The 12,453-nt window shown below is 46.3% G+C and overlaps 1 protein-coding gene across 1 annotated transcript in view; it reads right to left on the reverse strand.

Annotated features, from left to right (window-relative positions):
• The window catches only part of LOC138492142 (trichohyalin-like), a 782,601-nt gene that overhangs the window by 306,815 nt on the left and 463,333 nt on the right, over nt 1-12,453 (reverse strand). The window contains exon 18 of the mRNA XM_069619133.1: nt 2,089-2,190. Within this exon, the coding sequence (XP_069475234.1) occupies nt 2,089-2,190 (102 nt within the window). The remainder of the gene's footprint in view (nt 1-2,088; nt 2,191-12,453) is intronic.

The following is a 12,453-nucleotide window of genomic DNA, read 5'->3' on the forward strand; positions in this document are numbered from 1 at the left end:
GAAGAATGCTCTATGTTGTGACAGTGGGCCTCATTATGACTTTTGCGGAATGGGTTAACGGGCTCCGCTAATGGAGGCGGACCCGTTAAACCCATTCTGCAAAATTACGAGGTCTCCTTGCGGGACCCGGTAAGGACGCCTGGTAAAACCTGGCGTCCTTACCGGGTCCCACGAGGGGACCAGGTAGCTAACAACGGGCCGGTCGTAATCGGCCCGTTGTTAGCTCCCTGCACGCATCCCCATTGAGCCCTACGGGGGCTCGAATGGGAATGGGGAAGGTCCAGGCCCGGGTTCCCTGAGGGAGGAATTACCGGGCCCTCAAAACTCGGAATGGCCCAGTAATTCCCCATTCAGGGAACCTGGACCCGGACCCGGACCCAGTTTTGGAGGCAGCCATGCCGCTAATAGCGGCATGGCTACCGCCAAAGCCGCAATGAGGCCCATTGTCAGTAATCTGACCTTATCACTCAGGGATAGGAACTCCTGCCAGCTTCAGTGGGAGGCCTACAAGGATGGAAGCCGGAGCCACTCCTACCCCAGAGGAGGATGGTGGCAGTAAAAAAGGGTCCTAATTCGTGTCCCCTAACATAGCACCTGCTCATATGTGTGAAGTACCAACTTGCATCATTCCATGCCTTCTTAAGAAAATGCTGGCCAAGTTTTCTCTTTCTTTCCTAGAACCAGAAGTGAGACCACAGCAGTGTTGAGAAACCACAGGTAAGACTACAACCGATCAGAGCCCCACCCCAATGGTCTACAGACGCCAAACTCACTTCAACAAGGAATTATCGAGGAACAACAGCTAACTGAAGAGACTTCACTTACCATGGGAGGACTGCACCAGGGCCCCATAACACAAACTTGGGCACACTTCTATGCGGGCCCCCATTATTGTCAGACGGTCTCCCCACTTGGAGAAAAGGGGCAGGGCTTAACCCTCTATTTTTTTGGTAACACTTCTTGGGTGGGGAAGACGGGGCAGATTGCTTTGGGCCAGAAGTCCAAGTGGTAAAAGATGGCAAGGGACAAGAAGACAGACAGGAAACAGGAAGGCACAGGTTATTTGGGTGATGTCAGAGGAGGAGGAAGTGGCATACCAAGAGTGTTGAGGCCAATTAGAGAAAAAGTGAAGTATTGGTTGAAGAGAACAAGTGATCCTGTTTTACGAGTGTGCATGCAAGGTGAGTGAGAGTGTTACAGGGAGTGTAGCGAGTGATTGGAAGGCAATTACGATATTGCACAGAGGGTGTCTGCAAAGAGGTGGAGTGGTATTAGTGTGGGGGAGGGAGTAGTAGTGTGGAGGAGGGAGTACTAGCAGCAAAGGGTTGAGGCAGGCAGTAGAAGGCGAGAGAGAGAAACATATGACATAAAAGGAAGATGTAGAAAGACCAAAAGAAGGTGAGGGGGTGTTGGAGGCTGGAGAATAGGAATAGGAGAACAGTAGTTAGAGACAGGGAGAAGAACATCAGGCGTGAGAGTACGGAGACCAAGTTGGGTAGAGTGCCTGAAAATCACAACCCTATAACCCTGTTAGCCACTAACAACAGCAATATCGTACGGCCAGTTTAGGAAGTTCCGGAGGGAGTTTAGATGTATAAGGCAGTCGCCTTTAGGCCATCACCATCAGCAAGCTAGAAGTAGACAGTAGAGAAAACGATCAGTTTATACTAACCTGTGGAGTAACGACACCTGGGTTAGTGAGGGGCTGGTGCTTTTTAGACAACAAAGTGGGGAACGGTCCTAGCACCCTGCTCAAGAATTAATAAAAAATGCTTAACTTTCTTTCTGGGTGTTGCGATTGTTCTTCGAGCCATCTGTGAGAAATGTGGACCCCCTGCTGAGAACAAATGCATGCACTGACCACATTTATTAAACCTTGTGACATATGGCATTCGACCGTTGGTGTTAAAGGAAGGCAACATTTGAAAAAACTTAATGAAAAGATTTAAAAAATCTGTTGAATCAGATCTAAATACAAAAGAGGATGTGGGTAAATTAATGTCAGGTGTCTTTCCACGGGATTATGAGAATTGTGTAAGGCTATGGCAAGGATGACATCCAAAGAGTCATCTAGGGATCACTACTGACCTTCTCCTTGGCTTCATTCTTTAACTCTCCAACAAGCTTCTTCATAGAGGCCTTCTGCAACTGCAGTCCATCCTTCAGGTTTGCAATCTCACTATCTTTAGACTGGGACACAAAAAAAGAGGATTTTTTATCAGACTGAGATGTGATAGATTCAAAGATGTACATTGTGAAAGAAAAAATCATTAACACGCCTACGTTACCCATTAGCATCCGTGAGGAGCTAGGAATGAGACGATGACACAAAGAGCTCATAGCTTTGGCTAAAAACCTTTATTAAAAATAAAAGGGTTTGAAAAGGCCTTGCTTTCCCTGCTATAAGAGGCATTTCCTAACCTCAACCAAAACTAAGGGCCTGTCAGATGTCAAGACGTCCAAAGCAAAATGTCCTATGTCCAAAATACTATTCAGGCCTTAAAATTCTAAAATGAACTCCAAGGTGAAATGGTAATGTCTTTGGCCTTTAAAGTGCACAAATGCTGAACTTCAAAAAGTAAAGGTGTAACTCCAACACAAAAATTCCCAATGGATAAAGTTCTCAGTTCCAGGGGATTGCTCCCTTCCCCAGGTTTTTTTCTTCAAGATACTTTAAACTCCTAGGGGTATTATCTGATCAACAACAAAACAGCCTGCATAGAAAACAACTTGGCTATTAGTCCCAACTTCTTAGGATAACTGGTTACTGCCTTGCCAGGTTTATTCTCCACTTTAATGTAACTCTTTACTCACAAGTCTAGCTTTACCTGGTGTACTCTCCTGCCAGGATTTCCTCATGTGATTCACTTTACACACTTGCCAACTTGACTTTGCCCGATATACTCTCCTGCCAGTGCTTTTTCATGTGTTTCACTTGACACACTTATTTGTATATATCTTGCATTCTTTCCGTTATTCCCCCTTTGGAAATATTGGGTTTCATATTCCCTTTTATGTTTTTCACTTACTCTTATTTGTCCTTGGTAAGGTTGCTGAAACGCTCTGTCATTCCAGTTTACCTCCTGAAGGCTTGCAGGCTTTCTGTGGCGTCTTTGGTAGGCTGCCAAAGTGCCACAGTGTCTCAGCCTCCCTCCTGAGGACTCAACTGCTTTCTGTGGAGTCCTTGGGTTCTCCCATGGTGGATGCGAAGCTGCGCTTCAGCATTCCATTCCCACTTCCCAGACTCGCTGACGTTGCGGCTAATGCTCGCCTGCTGTGTGCTTCTACGCATTCCGGAGGCACGGATACTGCTCTACGGTTCCCACGATCACCAGGAGGTTTTCCCCGTTCCTCTTACATCTGCTATGCGGCAGACTGGCTTGTGCAGTCTTCTTTCTCTTGCCTTCTCCCTGAGCCCAATGGCATCACAGCCTTCTCTGCAGCACAGTAGTCTCTCGGTCGATACCGAGAGAACAAGGCTTTCCCAAGCAGTGTCTGCCATCTGTCAGCTGGTTAGGGTTTTGAAATGTCCCGGCACCTATCATGCACTCACAACAACTAGAGCGCGTCTTGTGCTTCTCGCCTTTACTGAGCTTCATTACTCCATTCGGCTTTCTCATTGCATTACTTTCACATGCATGGACATGGTAGCCAGTTCTTGGTAATTAAGTATAGAACACTGGAAGGCATTCTCACTGGCTTCCATGGGTGGTTGAAGGGCACCATGACATAAGCCATTAAGGCATGGGGAAGCATAACTCACCCAAATGTACTGTATTTGTCAACTGGAAATAATGTCTGTACTTCGCCTCATTGCATGTAAGGCTTCATCAACTGTAAGTAACTGGTTTGTAACAGCGCTGTGATGCCTCAGGGCTGTTTTGTGCACTTTATAAGTGAAATAAATAAATAAATAAAATAGACGGTGTATGTGTTCTTTGGAGGTCCTACTATGAATGATTATATCATCGATATAAACTCCACAGTAAGGGGAGTAAGGCCGAAGGCCTGCATCCATTAACCTTTGAAATTTAGCTGGTGCCCTGTGAGATCCAAAAGGTAATACATTGGACTGGAATAGTCAATAGGGGTGGACAAGTCTGTTTTCTCCTTGTCCTCTGGATTAATGGGCACTTGCTAGTACCATTTTATCAGATCAATCGTGGAGAGGATATCAGCGGCTTCTGAATGATCAATCAGATCATCTATCCTTGGCATAGAATAACTGTCGAATTGGGATACCGCGTTTATCTTTCTGAAGTCAATACAGAATTTCCATGATTGATCCCGCTTGGCAATAAGTACTATTGGAGAGGACCAAGGACTTTGGGATGGTTCAATGATATCAGAGTTCAACATATTCTCCACTTCTTCTAGGACTATTCCTTTTCTTGCTTCAGGGATCCGGTAATGTTCCAAATGGACCACCTTCCCTGGGGGTGTATGGATATAGTGAAAAAAACCTTTAATCTTCCTCGTTCATTTTTAAAGACATCTGGAAACTGGTCCAATAAGTCTAGTAGATCTTGTTTCTGAGTCTGTGGTAGTTGGGAAGGGATCAAGGTATTTTATTCGGATTCTTCGTTAATAGACTAGTTAGTCCCACTGTTGTGGTTGCTACAGGATCTTCTCTCCACTCCTTAAGGAGGTTTATGTGATCGATATGGGTTTTAATTCGTCTATCTGGTTGGGAGACTAGAAAGTTGTATGGCCCTGTTTGTCAATCATCTCATAAGGAAAATGCCTTTCGGACAACACCTTGTTGCCCAATAGAAAAATACCAAAGTACCTATGTAAAACCCTCTTGTCATGAGAGGTCTTTTGATTTTGTTGTACTTTAACCATTTGTGCCTGAACTATTACTCTCAAATTAGCCATGTGTTCTTTTAAAGGTTGGGCTGTTTGTGAGAGTGGCAAGAGAGCTTCCTCCCTTTCCTCCCAGGTCTTCCTTAACATGTCAAGGACATCCTGTGGCTCCCTACCATATAGTAATTCAAATGGTGAAAAACCTGTTGAGGATTGTGGTGTTTTCCAGACAGAAAAAAGGGCTCAGTGTATCACGATATCCCAATTTTTGCCGTCAGCTTCAACCAATTTCCTAATTACATTTTTTAAGGGTTTTATTGAAATGTTCCACTAATCCATCAGATTGCGGGTGATAAATGTAAGTCCTGAGAGTTTGAATGGGTAGGATCTCCTTCACCTCTGCCATTAACAGACCCATGAAGGTAGTCCCCTGATCCATTAGGATCTCCTTTGGGAAACCAACTTGTGAAAAAAATGGGATCCAGTGAATTTGTTGGGACGTATTATTGCATAACGGGAAGGGCCTCTGGGTATCGAGTTGGATAATCCAGGATTACCAATATATAACGATTCCCCAATTTACATGGCTGAAAGGGCCCAACTATGTTCATGCCTATGAGAGGAAAAGGGCACATCAATGATAGGCAAAGGCTGTAAAGGAGCTGGAAGGGATGTTTGGGAGCTAGTCTTTTGACAGAGGGCACAAGAAAGCACAAGGTTTTTCACATTGGCATACATTCCGGGGCAATAGAAGCTGTGCATTGCTTGTGCCTGTGTCTTGGCTGTTCCTAAGTGACCACCTGTTAAATGAGAGTGAACTATCACTAGTACCATTCTCTTGGTGATTTTTAGGCATCATAATCTGAGATGTAGGCATACCATCGGGGCTAAAATCACTTCGATAAAGTAGCCCATGCCTTACAAAAAAGAATGGTCCCCCTTTTAGCCTGTCCTCTTCTTCAGATACCACATGTAGAAAAGTCTCTGCTTGCAAGTGGTCGTTCCTTTGGGTGAACGCTAACACATGAATGATTTTGGTTTCCTGGGCCAGGCCTATTGGTGGTACTGCCTCAGATGTTGTCTGGGAATCTTCATCTGTCTCTCCAAAGTCTTTTATCCCCTTCTCAGTTTTATCAGCTTTCCTGATTTCTTCTACTTTGATAAACAAAGCCCTCTCCAGGAATCCCTGAGCAATTATTTCTCCCACCTTTATCTGATATGCCTCTTTCCCACTGTTCTGAATCAAGATCTTTACATCACCTCTACAATCGGGGTCTATGACGTGTGCTAAGACATCTAGGCTATATTGCCAGGCTAGGCTTGACTTAGAGGCAAGCCTATTGTATGTACCTAGGGGGGGTTATCAAGACCAGGTCAGTGGGTATCAACATTCTGTCCCCAGGTTGTACCAACACTCCCCTACTACTGTTTACGTCAAATCGAATACATTTTTCTGTAGCTACTGATTGTTAAGAGCTATATCACGGGAGTGCTGCATACCTGTTTGTCTTGCAGAAGATCTTGAATTGGAAGCCAGACTGTATTTCACCGAAGTAAGTGTGATGCGAGAAATCAGCCCAAACCTCAACCCAAGATAAAAACAGGGCGGAGGGTGAACTGACTCCCAACGTCACGGAGAGCTCACCCTGATTTTCGTGACGTCAGGACAGTGCAAGCACTGGCAGGGGGAGCGTGAAGATGTTAGTCCTTCAGTAGCTTTTGTAGTTCCGAGGAAAATCCAACTGAGAAGGGAAGCTGAAGAGTCTTGTCCACGGTGGGAAGCAAATCCGGCAGAGTTGGTAACTGAAGGGAAGATTCCACAAGGAAATCCAGCAGGCTGGAGAGGAGAGGGAGGCAGGAACCAGAAGGCAGGCAGGAGAAGAGGAACACGAATGGAGGGCAGGGAGGAACCAGCGAAGGCAGGGAAGAGGGAACCAAGGGCAGGCAGGACTGAAGACCACCCCCGGACCAGGACAAGAACCAGACTGAGAACCAAGGGGAAATAAGGAACCAAGGGACCCAGACAGGGACCAAGAGCAAGGGAGGAAATGGGCAGAAAACAGGAATCACGAACGGAGCGGGAACACGATCAGAAACTAACCGCGTTGAGATGCAATCAGCTGCTGCTCATCGCTCCTCTTATAGCGCCGGCAGCACGAGTGCCCAATCCAACGCGCATGCGCGGAAGCGTGGACACGGTTGCCCGCGCATGTGCAGAGGAGCCTGATTCTGAACAGTGGAACCCCAAGCGCGGAAGCGCGAGTAGACCCGCCAAGATGGTGTTGGTCGAAAGGAAGAGGAAAACCCCGGTTTCCGGGCAAGTGGCATGACACTGATGGATTGAAGGCTCTGTCACTATGTTTCAAATCTGAGGGTTCCCCAGTCTACATCAAGTGAGCTAGATCCCACTCCTGGCACCATATTTGAGGAGCCAGAAATGAGACACAGACATAGAAAGCTCATAGTTTTGTCTATGAACCTTTAGTCAAAATAAAAAGGTTTGGAAAAGGCCTTGCTGTCCCTACTCTAACAGGTATTTCCCTACCTCAACCAAAACTAAGGGTCTCTCAGATGTCAAGATGTCCTAAGCAAAATGTCCTGTGTCTGAAATACTATTTTGCCACTCACATTCTAAAATTAACTCCAAGGTGAAAGGGCTAATGCCATTGGCCTTGAAACTGCACAAACGTTCAAGTTCAAAAAGGAAATGCGTAACTCCAACAAAAAAGTTCCCAATGGATAACGTTCACAGTTACAGGAGATTGTGCCCCTCCCCAGGTTTTCTCTTCAAGATACTTTAAACTCCTAAGTGTATAAGTCTTCCTTGGAATTATTTGATCAACAACAAAACAACTTGAATAGAAAACAACTTGGCTGTTACTCCCAAGTTTGTAGGATACTTGGTCTACTCCCCTACAAGTTTCTTCTCCACTTTAAGCTAACTCTTTACTCACATGCTTGGCTTTACCTGGTGTACTCTCATGCCAAAACCTCCTCATGTGATTTACTTTACAGACTTACAAACTTGACTTTGCCTGGTATACTCACTCTCCTGCCAGGGCTTTTTCATGTATTTCACTTGATACACTTGCAAACCTGAATATATCTTGCATTCATTCCGTTATTTCCCTTTGATATAATATGATAGATTATTTATAATGCACTTAATACCCAGAGGTTTCTAAGCGCGGACCGAGGATCAAACCTGTGTTGCTCTGTGTCTTGCTTCCAAGGCGAGGACGTTGCCCCTGAGCTATCCTCACGAGACAAATACTGAAATACTGGGTTTCATATTCCTTTTTATGCTTTAACTTACTCTACTGTGTCCTTTGTAAGGTTGCTGAAACACCCCATTGTCCCAGTTTACCTCCAGAGGACTCACCGGCTTTCTGTGGTGTCATTCGGTTCTTCCAAAGGGAATGTGAAGCAGCGCTTCAGCGTCCCGCTCCCACTTCCCGGGCTCGCCGACTTCGCATGGCGGCTTCAGCATCCTTCGCGGGTCCTGCTTGCCTGCTGTGTACTTCTCTGTTTCGGCGGTTTGGAAACTGCTCACCGGTTCCCATGATCGCCAGGAAGTTTTCCCTCTTCCTTTCACGGCTTCTACGTGGCGGACCAGCTCCTGCAGTCTTCTTCATCTGACATTTTCCCTTAGCAGTCTGGATCCACAGGCTTCTCTGCAGCACAGTAGTCCCTCGGTCGATACAGCGAGAAGAACAAGTTACTTACCAACTGTAACGTTCTTTTGACTGGATGTTCCTCCCATGTATTCCTTAGCTTTGATATTTCCATATCCAGCTTGCTGCTTTGGAAAAAATGTTCACTAGCGGGCGCTGCCCGTCGATGCCTGTCGAGTCGATGTCCCTCGGAGGCCTCCATCTCAATGTCGACATCATCACGGGTATAAGTAGGTGCACGCAGGGTCCGTTGCTCAGATACATTTTTAAGTGTTAGGCTTTGTCCAGGATGAGACGGTTACTGCCCTTGAGGGAGTGCAGACTGCAATTACAAGGGAAGTTTTACTGCGGGGAAGGATGGGAGGGGCGATAAGGAATATATTCAGTCAAAAGAACGTTACAGTTGGTAACTAACTTGTTCTTCGAAATGATTGTGTCCTCCCACTTATTCCTTATCTTTGATAGACTCCCAAAGAAGTAATGTGTGCAGGAGGGAGTAAAATTAGTATTTTTTAAATGTGAACAGAATACAATACTGCCTTCCCAAATTTAGTTTCCTGGTTAGTGGCGGTACCCAAGCTATAGAATCTTGTAAAGGTGTGTGCAGACGACCATGTGGCAGGTGCACACATGTCTTTTAATGGAACTCCCCGCTAGAGAGCTGACAATGCTGCGATAACCCTGGTTGAGTGAGCCCTCAGATGCTGTGGAGGGTCATAACCCACCAGATTGTGGCATTGTAGAATTGTCAGAATAATCCACCTTGAAATAGTTTGCTTGGTGATGGGTAGGCCCAGTTTATGACCTCTGTATCCCACAAATAATTTGTCAGTTTGTCTTATGTTTGCAAGTCTGCTAATATAGAAACTGAAAGCATGCTTTGGGTCAAGTCTGTGCAGCCTTTCTTCCTCTTTTCCCTGATGTGGAGGAGGGTAAAAGGAAGGCAGAGTTATTTTTTGGGTGATATGAAACTCCAAAACCATCTTTGGGAGGAAATTAGTCTTCACTTGTAGAACTACTTTATCTTTGTGAAAGATAGTGTGAGGAGGTTTGCAGGATAAAGCCTGCAGCTCACTCACCCTTCTGGCCGAAGTTATTGCCACCAAAAAGACAGTTTTAAGAGTAAGAAATCTCAACGGCACGAATGAAGGGGTTCGAAAGGATCTCAATGGGCACGAATGAAGGGGTTCAAAAGGAGTACCTATCAGAAATGTTAAGACTACATTTAGGTCCCACAGGGGAACTTGAAAAGGAGTTGGAGGATAAACATTGGTCAATCCTTTTAAGAATTGAATTACTAAAGGTATTTTAAAATATGAGGGTTCCTCAGCCGTGCGCTTGAAGATGGGTATGCTGCTAGGTAACCCTTAATTGTGCTGACTTGTAGTCCTCGATTTGCTAAGTAAAAAAGGAAAGATAACACCATCAGTGTGTTGCATGAAAAAGGGTCAACATTCTTATCTCTACACCAGCTGCAGAATTTATTCCAACAGCAGCGGTATAGTGATTTGGTCGCTGGCCTTCAGGCCAAAAGCAACACCTCTATTATGTCGTCCGGGAGGTCCCAATCCTTGTACCTCAGCCTTTCAGAAACCATGCTTGAAGGCCGAGTGTCCTGATATCCGGATGGAGAACCTGACCCTCCTCTCGCGAGAGAAGATCCTCTCTTTGTGGAAGACGAACCGGAGGACAGAAGGTCCGGGTACCACGTTCTCCTGGCCCAATCCGGGGCAATTAGGATCATGGTTTTCCTGAACCTGCTCAACCTCTTTATTACATGAGGAATGACAGGCTCTGGAGGAAATGCATAGAGGAGTGGATATTCCCAGTCCACCACAAACGCATCCCCTAGAGCTCCTTTCGGGGGAAATTCCCTGGAGAATTACAGGTCGCACTTCCTGTTGGCATTCATTGCGAATAGATCCACTTGAGGGGTTCCACAAAGGGCAAAGATCTCTTTAAGGACTTCCCGAGCTAGCTCCCACTCATGGGATACTGCACTCTGCCCGCTCAGAGCGTCCGCCGCTGTGTTCTTCTCTTCGTCTAGATGTACTGTCGATAGAGAGATTCCTTCTTGCATTGCCCAAAACCGAAGTTCCAGTGCCTCTCTGCACAGTGATAGTGCCCGTACACCTCCTCTTTTGTTGAGGTAGTACATGGCCACTGTGTTGTCCATCATGATCAGGATATTCTTTCCCCATACAGATGGCAGGAAAGCCTTCAGCGCTATTCTGATTGCTCTCAGCTCCAAAAGGTTGATGTGTAGTTTGGACTCCGATGGAGACCGACTGTTGATGGGCAAATTGTTGGTATGGGCTCCCCACCCCGTAAGTGAGGCGTCCGTCACTACTGTTATCTCTGGCCATGGTTGCCAAGAAGGTTCTCCTTTCAAGATGTTTTCCTGAAAAGCCCACCAGTGAAGGTCCATTGTTCATGACATCTTTCCCGAGAATTGTGACCACTGGGTCCTAAGAACCCACTGGAGAGAGCTCATTCTCAGGCGGGCCTGTGGCATCAAAAAGATACAGGATGCCATCAGGCTGAGCAACCTTAGAAATCGAAGGCGAGACGATATTGGGCATTTGGAAATTTCGTCACCATCTGTAGAATGTCCTGAACCCTCACCTCTGGTGGCGAGGCTTTTCCCAGGGATGTTTTCAAGACTGCTCCAATAAACTGGAGTTTTTGTGATAGTATCATATGGGACTTCTTGAAGTTGAGGGAGAAGCACAACATGTGGAGGGAGTGGCAAACAAAGTCTAGATGATCCCAAGCTTGTTCCGGAGAACTCGCTCTGATCAACCAATCGTCTAGGTAGGGGTAGACGTGAATCCCCCTGAGACTCGCTGCCACAACCGCCATTAGCTTGGTGAAAACCCTCAGGCGGAGGTTAGCCCAAATGGCAGAACCTGAAACTGACAGTGAGAGCTGCCAATGGCGAAACCCAGATACTTTGTGTTTCAGATGTATTGACACATGAAAGTAAGCATCCTGAAGGTCCAGAAATACCAATCAATCCTGAAGCTGGAGAGCCTGAAAGATCTGAGAAAGTGTAACCATCTTGAACTTGTCTTTCCTTGGGAACGTGTTCAATTCCCACAAGTCCAAGATGGGTCTTATTCCCCCGTCCTTTTTCGGAATCAGAAATAAGGGGCGTACCAGCCCTTGTACCTCTCCGCTGCAGTTACTATTTCTATAGTACCTTTCTCTAGCAGGTCCAAAATCAACTGCATCAGGAGCGGAAGCATCAAAGGGTTGTTTCCCAGTGGATGACTCTGAGGTATTTGTAGGAAAGGCAGACAGTAACCTTGTGCAACGGTTTCCAATGCCCAAGCATCTGAAGTAATAGCCTGCCATTCTGTCAGATGTTGAGTTAACCTGCCTCCTACTGATTTTTTGTGATGCAAGTCCCCAGAGAGGTTTTGGGCAGCTGACGCAGATGCTGAGGGCAAGGCAGCACCTGTAGTTGCGGTTTTAGTACCTTTACCGCATCCACCACGGTGGAAGCGTCTCTGGCCCCTTTGAGTTGGCTGTCCTCTGTCTTTTCCGAATGTGGAAAAATAGCAAAAGGACCTACCCCTCCAGGGCACACCTGTGGGGCGGTTCAGAGTTTGCCTTATTGCAGCTCCAAGAGATTTGGCCGCCGCCTTGGAAGTTTGCAACTTCTCCGAACTGTCATCAGCTTTCTTACCAAATAAATGAGTGCAGTCAAAGGGCATATTCAGAAGTCTGGGCTGTACATTGGGAGCAAAGCCAGACTTCCGCAACCACGCAAACCTGCGGATTGTGGTACTAGCCGCCATGGCTCTGCTGATGCTGTCAACAGAGTCGAGACCAGTTTGTAGGGACTCACACATAGCATCCTTCCCTTCCTTGATAATGTTCAAGAAACCATCTCTCTCCTCGCCTTCAGGGAGATGGTCAGCCGCCATTGAAGCACACTCCCAAAGGGTGTGGCTGAATCTTGCCAGCG

Source organism: Ambystoma mexicanum, chromosome 10 (genome assembly GCF_040938575.1).
Source record: "Ambystoma mexicanum isolate Mex_15411 chromosome 10, UKY_AmexF1_1, whole genome shotgun sequence".
Taxonomy (NCBI): domain Eukaryota; kingdom Metazoa; phylum Chordata; class Amphibia; order Caudata; family Ambystomatidae; genus Ambystoma; species Ambystoma mexicanum.